Here is a 17,605-nt window from a genome sequence, read left to right on the forward strand (position 1 = left end):
GGTGTTCCCGGAAAACGAGATACGTGCGACTCCTATCGGCATTTGTCTACACATCAGGCGACTTTGCTAGTCTTGTTTTACCATTGTCGAAATGTCTTGTAACCGGGATTCCGAGACTGATCGGGTCTTTCCGGGAGAAGGAATATCCTTCGTTGACCGTGAGAGCTTGTGATGGGCTAAGTTGGGACACCCCTGCAGGGTATAACCTTTTGAGAGCCATGCCCGCGGTTATGTGGCAGATGGGGTTTGTTAATATCCGGTTGTAGCGAACTTGACACTTGACTTAATTAAAATGAATCAACTGCGTGTGTAACCGTGATGGTCTCTTTTCGGCGGAGTCCGGGAAGTGAACACGGTCTTGGGTTATGTTTGAACATAAGTAGTTTCAGGATGTCTTCTTGATCACTTCTAGCTTTTCGACCGTTGCGTAGCTTCTCAACTAACTCTTTATTGCGTATGTTAGCCACCATACTTGCTTAGCGCTTGTTGCAGCTCAACCCCATTACCTTATCCTACCCATAAGCTTAAATCGTCTTGATCTCACGGGTGTGAGATTGCTGAGTCGTCGTGACTCACGGAAACTTCCAAATAGTTGCAGGTGTCGATGATACCAGTACAGTGATGCTACCGAACTCAAGTAGGAGTTCAACGAGGACCATGGTTACTATGTTTTGCTTCTTGATGATCAGTAGTGGAGCCCAGTTGGGACGATCGGGGATCTAGCCTTTGGGGTTGTTTTCTTTTATTTTGGTTCCGTAGTCGGACCTTGATTGTACTCTGGATGATGTATGTTTAACTTGTTATATGTCTGAAGTGGCGATTCTAAGCCAACTCTTTACCCCTTTCTTCTTTAGTACAAGGGATTGTGTGAAGATTACCCCTCTTGCGACAAAACCACCATGTGATTAGGCCTCTAAGTCATGCCTGGACACGTGGTAGATATAGCCCAATCATGGGCGTTACACAGGGGTTGCTGCCATCGACCCGGCTGCCGCCGTTCCCAACCCGGGGACTGCTGTCGTCAATTCGACCGCAGCCATACCCGACCAGGGGGCTGCTGAACCCGGCTCGGGGGCTGATGTCCCGGAACCCGCCATAGTGGCCGTCCTCACCGTGATGATGATGCCATCATGGGCCCTGTCCATCTCAGAGTTTCTGGAGAACGGAGTTCTCCCCACGGACGAGACCGAAGCCCGACAGGTGCAGCGTCGGGCGTCCGCCTACAGCATCATCAACAACGAGCTCGTCAAACGCAGCTCCACCGACGTGTTCCAGCGCTACGTTGGGCAAGACATGGGCATTGAGATCCTCCTAGACATACACCAGGGTGAGTGCGGGCACCATGCTGCCTCCTGGTCCCTGGTGGCCAAGGCCTTCCGCCATAGTTTCTACTGGCCCACGGCCCTCGAAGACGCCGAGTCGCTCGTCCTTAAGTGCGAGGGATGTCTGCGCTTCAGCAAGCGCAACCACCAGCCGGCGTCCGCACTTCGGACCATCCCGATCACCTGGCCCGTCGCTGTCTGGGGACTCGACATGGTTGGACCTTTCAAGACCACTCGAGGCGGCATGACGCATTTGCTGGTGGCGGTGGACAAGTTCACTAAGTGGATTGAAGCAAGGCCAATCAAGAAGCTGGACGGGCAAACGTCCGTCCAATTCGTGAAGGACATCGCGGTGTGCTACGACATGCTGAACAACATCATCACGGACAATGGCACCAACTTCGTCAAGGGCGCGCTCGCGAAGTAATGCTCCGTCTCCTGCATCTGCCTCGACCTGGCTTCTGTTGCACACCCGCAGTCCAACGGGCAGGTCGAGCGGGACAACGGCCTCATCCTACCCGGCATCAAGCCATGGCTCGTCGAGCCACTCATCTGTTCACCCGGCAGCTGGCTTGACGAGTTGCCGGCCGTACCCTGGAGTCTTCGAACAACGTCAAACCAGTCGACCAGGTAAACCCCATTCTTTCTCGTCTACGGAGCGGAAGCCGTCATCCCGACCGACATCGAGTTCGACTCGTCGCGCGTCGCGATGTACACCAAATTCGAAGCCAAAGAAGCCCGCGAAGACGGTGCCGGCCTGCTCGAAGAAGCACGTCTCCTAGCGCTCAGCCGCTCAGCCATTTATTAGCAAGGTCTGAGACACTACCACAGCAAGAAGATCAAACCCCTAGCCATTCGGGAGGGAGACCTCGTCCTCCGACTCGTCCAGCAGCAAGCCGGCCAGCACAAGTTGTCCTCCCCGTGGGAGGGTGATACGTCTCCAACGTATCTATAATTTTTGATTGTTCCATACTATATTAAATCCTGTTTTGGACATTATTGGGCTTTATTATACAAATTTATATTATTTTTGGGACTGACCTATTAATCGGAGGCCTAGCCCAGAATTGCTGTTTTTTACCTATTTCAGAATTTCGCAGAAAAAAGAATATCAAATGGAGTCCAAACGGAATGAAACCTTCGGGAATGTGATTTTCGGAACGAACATGATCCAGAGGACATGGACGCTACGTCAAGAAACAACCAGGAGGGCATGAGGTAGGGGGCGCGCCTACCCCACCCCCCAGGTGCGCCCTCCACCCTCGTGGGGCCCACGTTGCTCCACCGACGTACTTCTTCCTCCTATATATACCTACGTAACCCTAAACTACCAAATACAGAGCGAAAACCCTAATTCCACCGCCGTAACTTTCTGTATCCGTGAGATCCCATCTTGGGGCCTTTTCCGAAGCTCCGCCGGAGGGGGCATCGATCACGGAGGGCTTCTACATCAACACCATAGCCTCTCCGATGAAGTGTGAGTAGTTTACTTCAGACCTTCGGGTCCATAGTTGTTAGCTGGATGGCTTCTTCTCTCTTTTTGGATCTCAATACAAAGTTCTCCCCCTCTCGTGTGGAGATCTATTCGATGTAATCTTCTTTTGCGGTGTGTTTGTTGAGACCGATGAATTGTGGGTTTATGATCAAGTTTATCTATGAACAATATTTGAATCTTCTCCGAATTCTTTTATGTATGATTGGTTATCTTTCCAAGTCTCTTTGAATTATCAGTTTGGTTTGGCCTACTAGATTGATCTTTCTTGCAATGGGAGAAGTGCTTAGCTTTGGGTTCAATCTTGCGGTGTCCTTTCCCAGTGACAGTAGGGGTAGCAAGGCACGTATTGTATTGTTGCCATCGAGGATAACAAGATGGGGTTTATTTCGTATTGCATGACTTTATCCCTCTACATCATGTCATCTTGCTTAAAGCGTTGTTCTTTTGAACTTAATACTCTAGATGCATGCTGGATAGCGGTCGATGTGTGGAGTAATAGTAGTAGATGCAGGCAGGAGTCGGTCTACTTGTCTCGAACATGATGCCTAGATACATGATCATACCTAGATATTCTCATAACTATGCTCAATTCTGTCAATTGCTCAACAGTAATTTGTTCACCCACCGCAGTACTTATGCTCTCTTGAGAAGCCACTAGTGAAACCTATGGCCCCTGGGTCTATTTTCCATCATATTAATCTTCCGTCAACAAGCTATTTCCTTTTCCATTTATTTTGCTTTCTTTACTTTGCATCTTTATCATAAAAATATAAAAAATATTATCGTATCATATCTATCAGATCTCACTTACGTAAGTGAACATGAAGGGATTGACAACCCCTTTATTGCGTTGGTTGCGAGGATTTTACTTGTTTGTGTAGGTGCGAGGGACTCGTGTGTGACCACCTATTGGATTGATACCTTGGTTCTCAAAAATTGAGGGAAATACTTATGCTACTTTGCTCCATCACCCTTTCTTCTTCAAGGGAAAACCAACACAGAGCTCAAGAGGTAGCAGAGGGCCCCTTCATCATCATCAAGGCCTTGTGTTATCGCAACGCCTACTGCCTCATCGATGCCCGCAAATGAAACAAGCGCAAGAGAGACACCGCCGGAGAAGAAACAACTCGGCCATGGAACGCGGAACACCTCCGCCCGTTTTACAGTTAGCCGTGTGCACATATGTAGCGCTGCCTTTTGTAATCATATGAAAAATATGGAGTCCCCGAACGACGCTCGGGGGCTGCCCTTTTCGACCAAGCTATTGTGTCTCCTTTATCTGTGCATTATTTACCTCTCCATCAAACCCGGCCACCGGTCCGACTCGCTCAACCCAGGGGCTCGGGGGCTGGCTGGCTTGGTCGCTACCTGCCGCCTTACTTAGTGGTTCCTGATGCATTGGGATCGCCGTAGTCTTCCACTTCGCCCTAAGCCACATAACCGGCTCCGGCTGTCAGCCGGCAAGCTTGCAAGGCCAGAGAACCAGCGCGCCACAAACACTAAGTTAAGGACTGCCGGTTTAACCAACCCGGCAATGCCACATTACGTTACCGCACAACCGACTGCTCGCCAACCGGCTTCGCCGGGTTGCCGCCGGCCGCCCTAGTGGGTGTTTTGCTCGCGCTCAACGTCACGACAGCTAAAATACTGCGCGTTCCTCTCAAAGGCCGAACTCCTTGTCACGGACGGGAGCCTTCAACATCAGACTCGCGGGGGGGGGAGCCCGAGAGGGGAAAATCACAGAAAAACGGCTCGAAGGACAAAAAGCAAGAACGCAAACAGCCATGAAATTTATACATCACAAGGTCAAATTTAAGCAGGCCCCAAGGCCAGAATTCATTACACCCAGAAACCCCTAGTGGGTGGGTGGACCTACTACCTAACAGAAATTTTTGCTAAGGTAAAAAGCAGGCGGCTTCAGGCATCTCCTTCGGTGGCCTCTGGGTCCGCTGAGGTGTCGGTGTCTCCCTCCTATGCGCCCATGTCGCGGTAGACGCATGTCTCCTTGGGGCTGCCCTCTGGGTCGTCCGGAAGAAGGCCGTAGTCATCAGCAGGCATGACTCCGCCTTCTTCTGCCCACTCCGGCCGGAACTCTTCATGGAAGGAGAACCCGGTGATGTAGCTGGCCCGCGCAGCAATCCGGCCGGCCTCTGCCTGCAGCTGGCTCTCCGAGCCGGCTCGCTGGCCCATCAACGCATCCAGCGACAGGTTCAGATGCCAAGACATCGTGAACCTGAGCGCCATCTCGGCCCCAGCACGAGTGGCAAAAACGCGCCAGTCAAGAAGAAGATTCGGCCCCGCCTCCAACCACCGCGCCAGCCGCGTGAAGCTGTTCGGCGTGACGGAACCCGGGCAGAGGGCCGCTGTCATCGCCGCGTCGGCTTGATAGAGCCGCCCCATTTGGTCGCCCAAGCCTCGCAGACGAGCCTCGGCGGCGGTCACGATCTCCGGGAAGGTCCAGGCCACCTGCGGATCAGTCCCAGAGCCGACAACCCCTTGCGGGTCACGCTGAAAGTGGACGGCCTCCTCCGCTAGCTCGCGCATCTCCGGGAAGGCCCCTGCCAAGAAAAAGAGCAAGTTAGAAAAATTACCAGGGACAAGAAACCGGGGTCCCAACCCGGCAGAATCCAAGAAAAGCACTTACTGGAGAAGGACTCATCCAGGTGCTGCGCTTCAAGCAATGTACCACGCCGCTCCAGGGCAAGGGTGTGGTCGCGCTCCTGCAGTGACTTCTCCAGCTCGGTGACCTTGGAAAGAGCCGCCTTTAGCTCGGTATCCTTGGCCTCGGTCGTCTTCTCGGCCTCCTCGCGGGGACAGGTTTCACCCTGCTAGGTCTCCTCCGCCTCGGCCAGGAGCTGGCCCGTGTCGTCAGCCAGCTTGCCGCATTGCTAGTCCACCTCGGCAAGGGCCCGCTGCATTTCCACAACCTTGGCGGACTCCGCCTTCAGGCGCTCCACCTCGGCCTTGAGGCGGCCCTTGTCGCCCTCCAGCCGCTCCCGTAGCCGGCTGGATTTGTCGAGCGTCTGCCGGGCTCCCATCGCCTCCGCCCTCGCCCTCGCCACCTCGGCCCCAAGACGACCGGTGTTGGCGACAAGCCAGTCATAATGAAGGCCAGCTCGAATCAGCCGGGTCCTCCAAGACACTACCTCTGCTGCAGAAAGAGTCAGAAACGAAGGAAACAATATAAGATTTAACCCAACTGCTACACAGTTGGCCTAAATCTTGGGGGCTACACCTAGTGGGTGTGCTAGCGCACCCCCACTAAAGAAGAACACACAAAAGAATACGTGTCGTGGCACAGAGCTCCTCCTCCTTGGCGGCGAGCTGCTCCTCGAGGAGCCGGTTGAAGACGCTGACCCGGTAGGAATCAAGTTGCTGCAAGAAGCGATTGTCAACAGAAGGACAACAACTTAATATTCGACCCAACTGCTACCCAGTTGGCTCAGATCTCGGGGTCTACACCCAGTGGGTGCGCTAGCGTGCCCCCACGAAGAAGAAGCAACGGGAAAGGAAAAAGCAGAAGGCAAGGAAAAACTTACGGTCACGGCGCGCTCCAGCTCCCATGCCTGCTCCACCTCGGCCTGGGCGAAGGCCTGGATCCGGCCGCCCGCTCTGGCAGGCGCCGGGTCACAGTGGCCATCGCCGCTTCCTCCTGTGTTAGAGGCCCGAAGAAGACCTCGCCGGGGCCGCCGCACGTCGGCTGTGACCCAACGGTCTGGCGCCCCCTGGCTTGAGCTCCAGGGCGCGCTCTCCGCTGGCCGCCTCCCCCGCGTCTGGCGCCCTCTACGGCGCACCTTCCGGCGCGATCGCCAGTTCGGTTGCCGAGGTGGCCTGCGGCCCCACCACCATCGACGCCCGCTCGTCGGCGCCTGGGCGCCCCCTCTAACGCCATCCGTGGGACCTCCCTCAAGACGTTGTCGCCGCACCTCCGCCAGCCCCCGCTTGCTCGACCATGTCGGTCCGCGGCACGGTGCCGTCCTCAAGCACCACGACCTCCTGGTCGACGTCCATCACGTCTGCATGGCAATTAGGCTGTGCCCTCCCCTCGATGCCGGCATGAAGACCGTCGCTGCCGCTACAGTTCACGCTGGCATCCCTGGCCACACCGGTCCCTCATTGGCCCATGCCCATGTCGTCGCGGCGTTAACCCTGGCCTAGGTCGATGCCGCCTCCAGCTCCGCCACGGCCCAAATCCGATCTCGCCAGGCCTGGCTTTCAGCGTCGGTCGGGTCCAGACTGAGATCCGGATCTGCCGCCTCCGCCCACTCCTCCTCCTCGTCCCGTTCGACGATGCTGGACCGGCTCCGCTGGAACGTGGCGCCCTCATTGGACGCAGCGTCTACCGCCACCATCGCCAACGAGATCGGCGACCTGAAACAACAGATAGAGTAAAAAGACAAGAGCCAAGCAGAGCAGCTCGGCCGCTCGATTCAAGCAAGGAAACTCACCCCGGCACCACGGGAAGTGTGGGCCTCGCCACGCCTCCTCTTGGCGGGCGGCTTTGCGCCACCAGCCGGGTCCTCCGCGTGTTTTACGGCCGGGGCCCACGGCGCGACGTTATCCTTCGTATGCGGCCGGCTCGCATCCGCCGCCCCCAGAGACAACCCGGCTCCAGCCACGCCGCCTCCACCACCTGCCACCACTGCAACAACAACTCGTGTCGACATCGCCAAGACCGTCCCGGAGCCGGCAACTCAAAGAAATGGAGACAAGCTTACCCACACGGCGCACTGTGCCCGCGTCGGTGGTCGCCCCCTCCCCTCCGCCGTGGGCCTCGAGCTCCTTTGAGACAGCACGGGCCACCTACGTCGGCGCCCGGTCGTAAGGATGTCGGATGGCATTCAGAAGTATCTCTCGCGTTGTGTCAGGACGAACAAAGAAGATGTGTAGCAGCAAAAAATGGAGACTAGGGCCTCGCCGCGGGCGCCCAGTTCGCTTGGCTGTACAGAGACTTCCCGAACTCCCAGTCGTCCCGCAGGTTGGCCTTGGAGATGTCGTTGACCCGGCGGGCGACCTGGTCCGCCTCCAGCCAGAAGTTCGACATGCGGGTGGTGTCCTGAAGCCCCGTCATCTCGCTGCAGCGGCAACACTCGGCGCCTGATGAAGGCGGTGATGAGGTCGGTGCCAGTGAGCCCTTCCCGCTTCTTCATCACCGACACCCGTTCGCACAGGTTGAGCACCTCCTGCGATGGGTGCTTGGGGTAACAACCCCAGTTCTTCTCCTTTGGCGGCAAGTTGACCAAGCGCGGCAAGTTGATGCAGTCCGTGCCGAGGTTGCGCATGTAGAAGCAGGAATTCTGCCATTTCTTGGCAGAATCCTCCAGCGGCATCTTCTGGCAGCCAGTGCCCGACAGCATGGAGATGACAGTGGCCCCGCACTGAGACATCTCCTCGGTCCTCGGCCCCTGCTGCTGCAAGGAGAAGAAGCGCACCCAGAGGTCGATCGAAGGCTCCAACCCAGGTACCCCTCGTAGAGGGTAACGAAGACAGAGAATTGCATGATGGCGCCGGCCCGAAGAACTCCATAAAGTCGTTGAAGAAGGTGCTCGCCGGAAGCCCGAACCCGCGTTTGAAGTGCGGGTAGAAGACTGCGCGCTCCGTGCCCTCTGGCCGCAGCTCTCGCTCGCCCCGCGGCAGGCGCACGACAACCTCCGTCTCCCCCGGCAAGCGCATGGAGGTGTGAAGATAGGCGACGTCATCAGGGGTAATGGTTGAGCCCATCCACGAGCCCGACGGCAGCGCCATGGACGAAGGCGAGAGAGGGAAAGGAAGAAGATGACAACGAAGCTCTGCTCGAGGCAGCGGGCGTCGTGGTGCGTGGCGATCGCAAGAAGCATAGAAATGAAGAAGAAGAAGGGGGGCGCGTGTGAGAATGACTTCTGCTGCCCCCCCCATTTATAGCCCACAAGTCGAAACATGGGGAAGTGGGATCGTTGGCGCTCGCCCCTCCCACTTCCCCGCAATAACTGCGCACGTACGCGCGTAGTAACTGCATCGAGAATGGCAACCGGCCCGTAGACGCCACAATAAATCAGCGTGCGCGGGCCGAGGGCGCGCGGTCGCAGGCCCCCCAGTGCATCGCCCCGTCCTATCGCGCGCGTGGCTTGTCAAGCCTCTACAGCTTCCAGGCGCCACGTGGTGTTCACGCGAAGTTCAAAGGATCATCCCAAGATTCGACGGACTCTTCGGTTTCCCACCCCTGCCAGGGTGCCGTGATCCGGCTTCCGGAAGCCGGCACACAGTGGGTGTTGCCGGACCCGACGGTCGTGAAATTCACCTCCTCAGGGGGGACTGCGAAGGCCCTCCCATCCGAAGACGGCGGACCTTCACAGCTTCGTGGACTACTGTTGGGGGGATGAACCCCAGGCAGGTAACGGAACCCGGATCCTTTTCAAAAACAATGGGGCCAACAACGCCCCTCGAGCCGGCTCACGCTTGGCCGGGTCGCTCGACCCGGCCAAGCCCCTTGGCCCGGCCATACTCCTCAACCAGGCCAGACTCCTCGACTCGGCCACAACAAACCGGCTCAAGACATCCGAACCCGACACGTAAAGACTTCGCCAACAAGCCAGCTCCACCCTTGGCACGTTCCTCAACCGGGCCACGGGTCAGCTCCCATCCCATTCCAGCCGTACGATGGGACGAGTCTCCACCTACCGATGACCAAGGCAACAGTGCGCCACCCATGCCTGTGGTCAGCCGGGGCGTGGCAACAGTACTCCACCTACCCGCTGACCAGGGCCGGCGCGGCAACAGTGCCATCATCGTCACCAATGATGTCAGCAAGCGGCGACCTGAAGGAGTGCCACTATAGCTGACTCAACCCGGCCACTCCCTGACGATCGACAAGACGGCCAACAGTGCCCCCGTACCCGACAGGCCCCGCACATAGAGAACCCGTCGATGGCTTCCTGGACAATGACAACCAGGCCCCACGTCCTTGTAACATTACCATTGTACCCCTGGGGGTTGACCTATAAAACCCCCAGGATGCCTCCATGCACAAAGAGAGAGACCGATCAATAGAACGCACACACACGAGGTGGGAGCAGCCTAAGCCTTGGCCAGCCTTCCTTCTTTCCCCGACACAGCTCAAGGAGCAACTCTGTACTGATACACATCAACCACACTTGGCAGGACTAGGGGTATTATCTCTCCGGAGAGCCCCGAACCTGGGTATGTCTTGCGTCCCACGCTCGATCATGCCGACCTCGCCTCTGGAGCCCACCAGTGCCCTCGAGCCTCCTCCTATCTTTAGCCATCCCTTGGCATCTACCGTGCGCCCACCACGACAAGAGTTGTAAGTAAATAAAAGTGTGATGATCTTCATTATTAGAGCATTATCCCATGTGAGGAAAGGATGATGGAGACTATGATTCCCCCACAAGTCGGGATGAGACTCTGAGCGAAAAAAGAAGAGGGTAGAAAAATGAGAGAAGGCCCAAATAAAATAAAATGAGAGAAAAGAGAGAAGGGGCAATGCTACTATCCTTTTACCACACTTGTGCTTCAAAGTAGCACCATGATCTTCATGATAGAGAGTCTCCTATATTGTCACTTTCATATACTAGTGGGAATTTTTCATTATCGAACTTGTATTGTATATTCCAATGATGGGCTTCTTCAAATTGCCCTAGGTCTTCGTGAGCAAGCAAGTTGGATGCACACCCACTTAGTTTCTTTTTGAGCTTTCATAAACTTATAGCTCTAGTGCATCCATTGCATGGCAATCCCTACTCACAAACATTGATATCTATTGATGGGCATCTCCATAGCCCGTTGATACGCCTAGTTGGTGTGAGACTATATCCTCCTTTTTGTCTTCTCCACAACCACCGTCTATTCCACCTATAGTGCTATGTCCATGGCTCACGCTCATGTATTGCATGAAATTTGAAAAGGTTGGAGAACATCAAAAGTATGAAACAATTGATTGGCTTGTCATCGGGGTTGTGCATGATTTAAATATTTTGTGTGATGAAGATAGAGTATAGCCAGACTATATGATTTTCTAGGGACAAGTTTTCTTTGGCCATGTTATTTTGAGAAGACATAATTGCCTTGTTAGTATGCCTGAAGTATTATTGTTTTTATGTCAATATTAAATTTTGCTATCATATGAATCTGAACATTCATTCCACAATAAAGAATATTACATGGGTAAAACTGTTAGGTAGCATTCCACATAAATTTTTTATCATTTACCTACGTGAGGACGAGCAGGAATTAAGCTTGGGGATACTTGATATGTCTCCAACGTATCTATAATTTTTGATTGTTCCATGCTATTATATTATCTGTTTTGGATGTTTTATATGCATTAATATGCTATTTTATATTATTTTTGGGACTAACCTATTAACCTAGAGCCCACTGTCAGTTTTTGTTTTTTCTCCTTGTTTTAGAGTTTCGCAGAAAAGGAATACCAAACGGAATAAAAATTTCCCGATGATTTTGCTTGGACCATAAGACATCTAGAGGACTCGGAGTGCAAGTCTGAGAAGCCACAAGGCGGCCATAAGAACGGAGGGCGCGCCTCCCACCCTTGTGGGCCCCTCGTGACTCCACCAACCTAGTTTCTTTGCCTATATATTCTCATATATCCCAAAACTAATAGAGAGATCCACGAAAACACTTTTCCACCTCCGCAACCTTTTGTACCCGTGAGATCCTATCTAGGGTCCTTTTCCGGCATCCTGCCGGAGGGGGATTCGATCACGGAGGGCTCCTACATCAACACCATTGCCCTTCCAATGAAGCGTGAGTAGTTTACCACAAACTTACGAGTCCATAGGTAGTATCTAGATGGCTTCTTCTCTCTCTTTGATTCTCAATACCATGTTTTCCTCGATGTTCTTGGAGATCTATTCGATGTAATACCATTTTGTGGTGTGTTTGCTGAGATCCGATGATTTGTGGATTTATGATCAGCTTATCTATGAATATCATTTGAATCTTCTCTGAATTCTTATATGCATGATTTGATACCTTTTCAAGTATCTTCGAACTATCGATTTGGTTTGGCCAACTAGATTGGTTTTTCTTGCAATTGGAGAAGTGCTTAGCTTTTGGTTCGATCTTGCGGTGTCCTTTCCCACTGACAGTAGGGGCAGCAAGGCACATATTGTATTGTTGCCATCAAGGTTAAAAAGGCAGGGTTTACATCATATTGCTTGAGTTTATTCCTCTACATCATGTCATCTTGCTTAATGCGTTACTCCGTTCTTTATGAACTTAATACTCTAGATGCATGCTGGATAGTGGTCGATGTGTGGAGTAATTGTAGTAGATGCAGGAAGGAGTCGGCCTATATTCATGATCCTTGCCTTAGATATCATCATAACTTTGCGCTTTTCTATAAATTTCTCGGCAGTAATTTGTTCACCCACTGTAATATTTTCTATCTTAAGAGAAGCCTCTAGTGAAACCTATGGCCCCTGGGTCTATTTTCCATCATATAAGTTTCCGATCTACAATTTTAGTTTCCAATTTACTTCCTTTGCAATCTTTTACTTTCTGTTCTATAAATCAAAAATACCAAAAATATTTACTTTACAATTTATCTATCTCTATCAGATCTCACTTTTGCAAGTAACTGTGAAGGGATTGACAACCCCTTTATCGCGTTGGGTGCAAGTTGTTGATTGTTTGTGCAGGTATTCGGTGACTTGTTTGTTATCTCCTACTGGATTGATACCTTGGTTCTCAAAACTGAGGGAAATACTTACTCTACTTTGCGGCATCACCCTTCCTATTCAAGGGAAAACCAACGCAAGCTCAAGAAGTAGCACATGCCCTCAAGTGTTGCTCGATCATCTCCCTCGGGACACCGATCGGGTCGGAGGCTTCCCACACGAATATGTCTTTGTTGGCCCTCAGGAAGCCAACCAACGCCTCCTCCTGGTTCGGAGGGAGGCCGACGCCTATGGTGAAGGTGGGGCCCGAGCCCCTGCTGTCAACAGGCACCTGCTTCGTCTCGGCCCGGTCTTGAGAGAACAACTGCTTTTTCTTTGTGGGCGTGGCCTCCTGAGCCTCCGGGGCGTCCCCAGCTCCTGGGCATGAGGCCGCAGCGGCCCTGTAGGCGAGCTTGAGGACCCGGACTAAGTCCTTTGTGTCTCCAGCCACCGGGATGATGCCGCTGCTGCCCAGCATCTTGATGGCGTTGTAGCCCAGATGGGTTGCCACCATGAATTTGGTGAGGGACGGATAACCTAGGATGGCATTGTACGGAAGGCCGATGCGAGCCATGTCGAAGTCGATCAGGTCAGTGCGATAATTGTCGCACTTGCCGAAGGTGATGGGGAGGCGCACCTGCCCTAGGGAGTGGCTTAGCCCTTGACCAACCCCTAGAAGGGCTTGGTTGGCACGAGCTGGTCATACGGCACCTGGAGCAGGTCGAAGGACTCCACGAAGAGGACGTTTAGGCCGGTGCAGCTGTCGATGAGGGTCTTGGTGACCACGATGTTGCTGATGGTGGGTGTGCATAGCATGGGGAGTGCACCCGCAACATCCGCAGTCTTGTGGTGATCTCAGAAGTCGAAGGTGATGTCAGCCTCAGGCACGACGTGGCCCCATGAAGCCTCACGCTGTTGTCGAGTAGTGCTTGCCTGACGGAAAAACTTCTTGATGTGGCGGCCAGAGGCAGGCGCCTATGACCCGCTGATGATGCATGCGACCGCGTGGGGCGCCGGAGCCGCGACGCGCACAACAAACAGGTCGCAGAGCTCCTCCCAAGAGAAGATTGAGGCATCCGGTAGGCCGCGGAGCCAAGATCGAGGGGTCTCTATGAGGGCCAAGGGAAGCCAGTTTTCCACGACTTTGTCGTCGCCTCCCACCGCATGGATTCCCTGCACGTAAAGCCGGAGGAACTCCTCGGGGTCCATAACATTGTCATACCGCGGGGGCAACGCTGGCCTGAACCTCACGAGCCACCACACTCTGTGGGAACGGGGGTCCCCAGACTTGCCTGCCTGCGGCCTGCGGCGTGGCTCAAAGGGGGGCCCAGCACGGCCCATCTTCACCAACACAAACTCAAGACCCTCACGAGGGGCCAAGCCTCGCGAGGCCGAGGACGCGAAGCTTCCCCAGGCACGGCCTCGTCAGGCTGGCTCACGAGGAGGCGGAGAGATCAAGGCGGGGTACCTCACGAGGTGCCCATGACGCAAGCCATGACGACTCAGGGCGCCAGGCGGGTGCCAGCCCGCGCAGCGTCCTCCTTTCCTCTTTGGTGCAAAGGGGGCAAGCACAGCCGCTGAGTACCGAGGCATCAGGCAAAGGTTGCCATTTCGGTGCAATGAGACCAAGACCAGGAGGACTACGAGATGGAGATCACCGTGGAGCCCAAGACGGCGTCATCATCAGAGCTTTGCGCAGGTGAAGACTACTTTTGTCAGGATAGCTGATACTTGTTGTCCCCCTTCAAATTAGACCGCCATTGTTGGCTTCCTTCCTGCTCGATATTTGGGAAGAGGACCAGGGCCTCTATAAATAGGACCAGCCACCCACACAGCAAGGGGTCGGTCGGAGGAAAGCAGAGAGAGAGAGAGAGAGAGAGAAAGGTGACTGAAATCCTTCGAGCAGTTCATCGTCCCAGCCAAGAACAGACCCTCGCGAGGCTGTTCTTCCTTGTATTGTTCATCATCATCAGCCCAAGAGGCAGTCCACCACACCACCCACTGGAGTAGGGTATTACACCACAACGGTGGCCCGAACCAGTATAAACCCTGTGTCTCTTGTGTTGTTCTTTCCTTAATTTAGATCCTAGCGTGGCGGAGGGGTGCAGGTCGGTAGGGGGCGAAATCTCCGCGCGCACCCCAGTGTTCGAACCTCAAGGGTCTGCCGGAACCCGAAATCCGACATTTGGCGCACCAGGTAGGGGTGCACCGGAATTCGTCTTCCACCGCCCCGTTCTCCTCCGACCATCACGCCCATGTCTGACGCTCGTTGGGCACGCGCCGAGCGCCGGGCCGCACTCGCTTCCCGCGTCGCCCAGACGGCCCCTGTCGGCGGGCATCCACGCCATTCCGCGTCACCTGCCATCAACGCCGCCACCGGCCCGGCGGGGGATGGGCAGCAAGCATCGTCCTGGCATCTGTCCATGCGGCAAGGCGGCCGCACCGCAATTCCCACGCTCACCCCAACTGGTTCTTCGCCCCGCGCGCTCCGCGCGCCCATGGAGCCCCGCAACCTCTCCCCCGTCTATCACGCTGCGTCAACATCCCCGGTGGTCGCGGCCCTCTTGGGCGGCTCGCAGGCGCCACCCACAAGTCACCACGTCAAGCCGTTCATCCGCCGGGTCAGCGCCGCTTCCACGTGGCAGGGGGCTCCCCTGGATCGGGCAGCGCCCGAGACCGGCCTGACCTTCTGCTCGCAGGACCACCCCTCCAACTCGGCCTGCTCGGGTGCGCTCCCCATGTTGTGCACCCCCACCATCTGCCAGGTGGCCGTCACAAGAACCCTCATTGATGGCGGTGCGGGCCTCAGCATGCTCTCGGTCGAGGCCTTCAATCTCCTCTGCATACCCCAGGAACGACTGCGACCCAGCCGGCCCTTCTCAGGCGTTGGGGGCGGATCGTCCAGCTCCTTGGGACAGATCCGACTCCCAGTAACCTTCGGCACCTACGACAACTTCCGCACGGAGCTGGTCGACTTCGACATCGCCCCCATCGGCCTCCCCTACAACGCCATCCTCGGCTACCCAGCGCTGGCCCAGTTCATGGCAGCGAAGCACCCGGCGTACAACCTCATCAAGATGCCCGGGAGCAGCGGTGTCCTCACCGTGCACGGGGACACCGGGGACGCTCTGCGGGTGCTCAAGCTCGTCTTCAAGACAGCAGTGTCAGCACAGCCCGCTGACTTGGAGGCCCCCGAGCCCAAGGGAGCTGCACCCGCCAAGAAGAAGCAGTTGTTCACCCAAGATAAGGCAGAAACCAAGCAGATACCCGTCAATGAGGACGGGTCCACCAACGCCACTTTCACCATAGGCGCCCACCTCAAACCCGAGCAGGAAGAGGCCCTGGTCGGGTTCCTGTGTGCAAACAAGAAGGTATTCGCTTGGGAGCCAGACAAGTTGGCAAGGATCCCCAGGAGTGTAATTGAGCATAACCTCAACTTGTGCCCCAACGTGCGCCCTGTGAAGTAGAAGGCCAGGCGGCAGTCCACAGAAAAGCAGGCCTTCATCATCCAAGAGACCCGCAAATTAGAGGCCGTTGGGGTCATTCGCGAGGTCCGGTACCCAGATTGGTTGGCCAACCCTGTCGTTGTGCCAAAGAAGGGAGGGAAGGAGCACATGTGTGTCGACTTCACCAACCTCAACAAAGCGTGCCCGCAAGATCCGTTCCCGCTCCCCCGCATCGACCAGATCGTCGATTCCACCGTGGAATGTGACCTGTTATGCTTCTTGGATGCCTTCTCTGGGTATCACCAGATCAAGATGGCGGTAGAAGACGTCGAGAAGACAGCCTTCCTAACCCCGTGTGGGGTGTACTGCTACACATGCATGCCATTCGGGCTGCGTAACGCAGGGGTGACCTTTCGGCGGCTGATGCACATCACCCTGGGCCCGCAGCTTGGGAAGAATGTCGAAGCTTACGTCGATGACATCGTGGTAAAATCTCGGGAGGCCAGGACCTTGATACAAGACCTGGAGGAAACCTTCGCGAGCCTCAACGCAGTGAACCTATGGCTCAACCCAGAGAAGTGTGTGTTCAGAGTCCCCTCGGGCAAGCTCTTGGGCTTCCTCGTTTCCCACCGAGGCATCGAGGCTAACCCGGAGAAGGTCAAGGCAGTGGAAGACATGAGCCCGCCAAAGACCCTCAGAGAAATGCAGAAGCTCATGGGGCGCGTGACCGCGCTAGGGCGCTTCATCTCCAAGTTGGGGGAGCGAGCGCTACCTTTCTTCCAGCTAATGAAGAAAAAGGGGCCCTTCGAGTGAACTGAAGAGGCCGACAAGGCGTTCCAGGATCTCAAGAGATACCTGACCAGTCCACCAGTCATGGTGGCTCCGCGCCCTCAAGAGCCCCTGGTGCTTTACCTCGCCGCCACTCCCTACTCTGCCAGCGCAGCCTTGGTGGCAGTTAGAGAGGAGCGTCGCATCAAAACCGCAGCAGCGGCCCGGGATGAGGTGGAACAGGAACGGGGAAGGCCCACAGAAACTGCTACAGCAGCTGAGGAGGATCAGCCGCCGCAGAGGAGCGCACCGGAAGCGGAAGAGGCCCCACTCCCAGATGGCCAATCTCAGGAGTCATCATTGCCTCAAGAGGCGCCAAGGTCTCCGAAGGGAGCCACCAGCACTGACGCACTCCACCTCGTTGAGCACCCAGTGTACTTCGTCAGCACGGTGTTGCGGGATGCAAGGGCACGGTACCCCATGCCTCAGAAACTCCTCCTCGCGCTGCTGGTGGCCTCGCGCAAGCTGCGGCACTATTTTCAGGGTCACCCCATCAAGGTCGTCTCGTCATACCCCCTGGAGAGAGTGCTTAGGAGCCCCAATTCAGCTGGAAAGGTCGCCGAGTGGAACATAGATCTGCAAGCGTTTCAGCTTGAATTCAGCACAACCAGAGTCATCAAGGGAGCAGCGTTGGCGGATTTTGTGGCAGAATGGACGGAGGCGCCAGGCCTCAAGGCCGACGAGGATCAGTCCCTGTCCCCGGGAAGCGAGGCGCCAGAAGGCTGGGTCATGTACTTCGATGGGGCGTTCTCCAGGCACGGCGCTGGGGCTGGGGCGGTGCTTATATCGCCCACTCAGGACAAGCTCTATTACATCGTGCAGCTCTGTTTCCAACAAGGT

General features: G+C 55.4%; 1 protein-coding gene across 1 annotated transcript; it reads left to right on the top strand.

Annotated features, from left to right (window-relative positions):
* Window positions 1-1,116: 1,116 nt before the first annotated feature.
* On the top strand, window positions 1,117-1,749 carry LOC147984939 (uncharacterized). Its single transcript, XM_087541325.1, has 2 exons — window positions 1,117-1,536; window positions 1,666-1,749. The coding sequence occupies exons 1-2, from the start codon at window positions 1,117-1,119 to the stop codon at window positions 1,747-1,749; spliced, it is 504 nt and encodes a 167-aa protein (XP_087397451.1).
* The last annotated feature ends 15,856 nt before the right edge of the window (window positions 1,750-17,605 follow it).

Source organism: Triticum urartu, chromosome 2A (genome assembly GCF_056163025.1).
Source record: "Triticum urartu cultivar PI428250 chromosome 2A, HENAU_Tu73, whole genome shotgun sequence".
NCBI classification, from domain to species: Eukaryota; Viridiplantae; Streptophyta; class Magnoliopsida; order Poales; family Poaceae; genus Triticum; species Triticum urartu.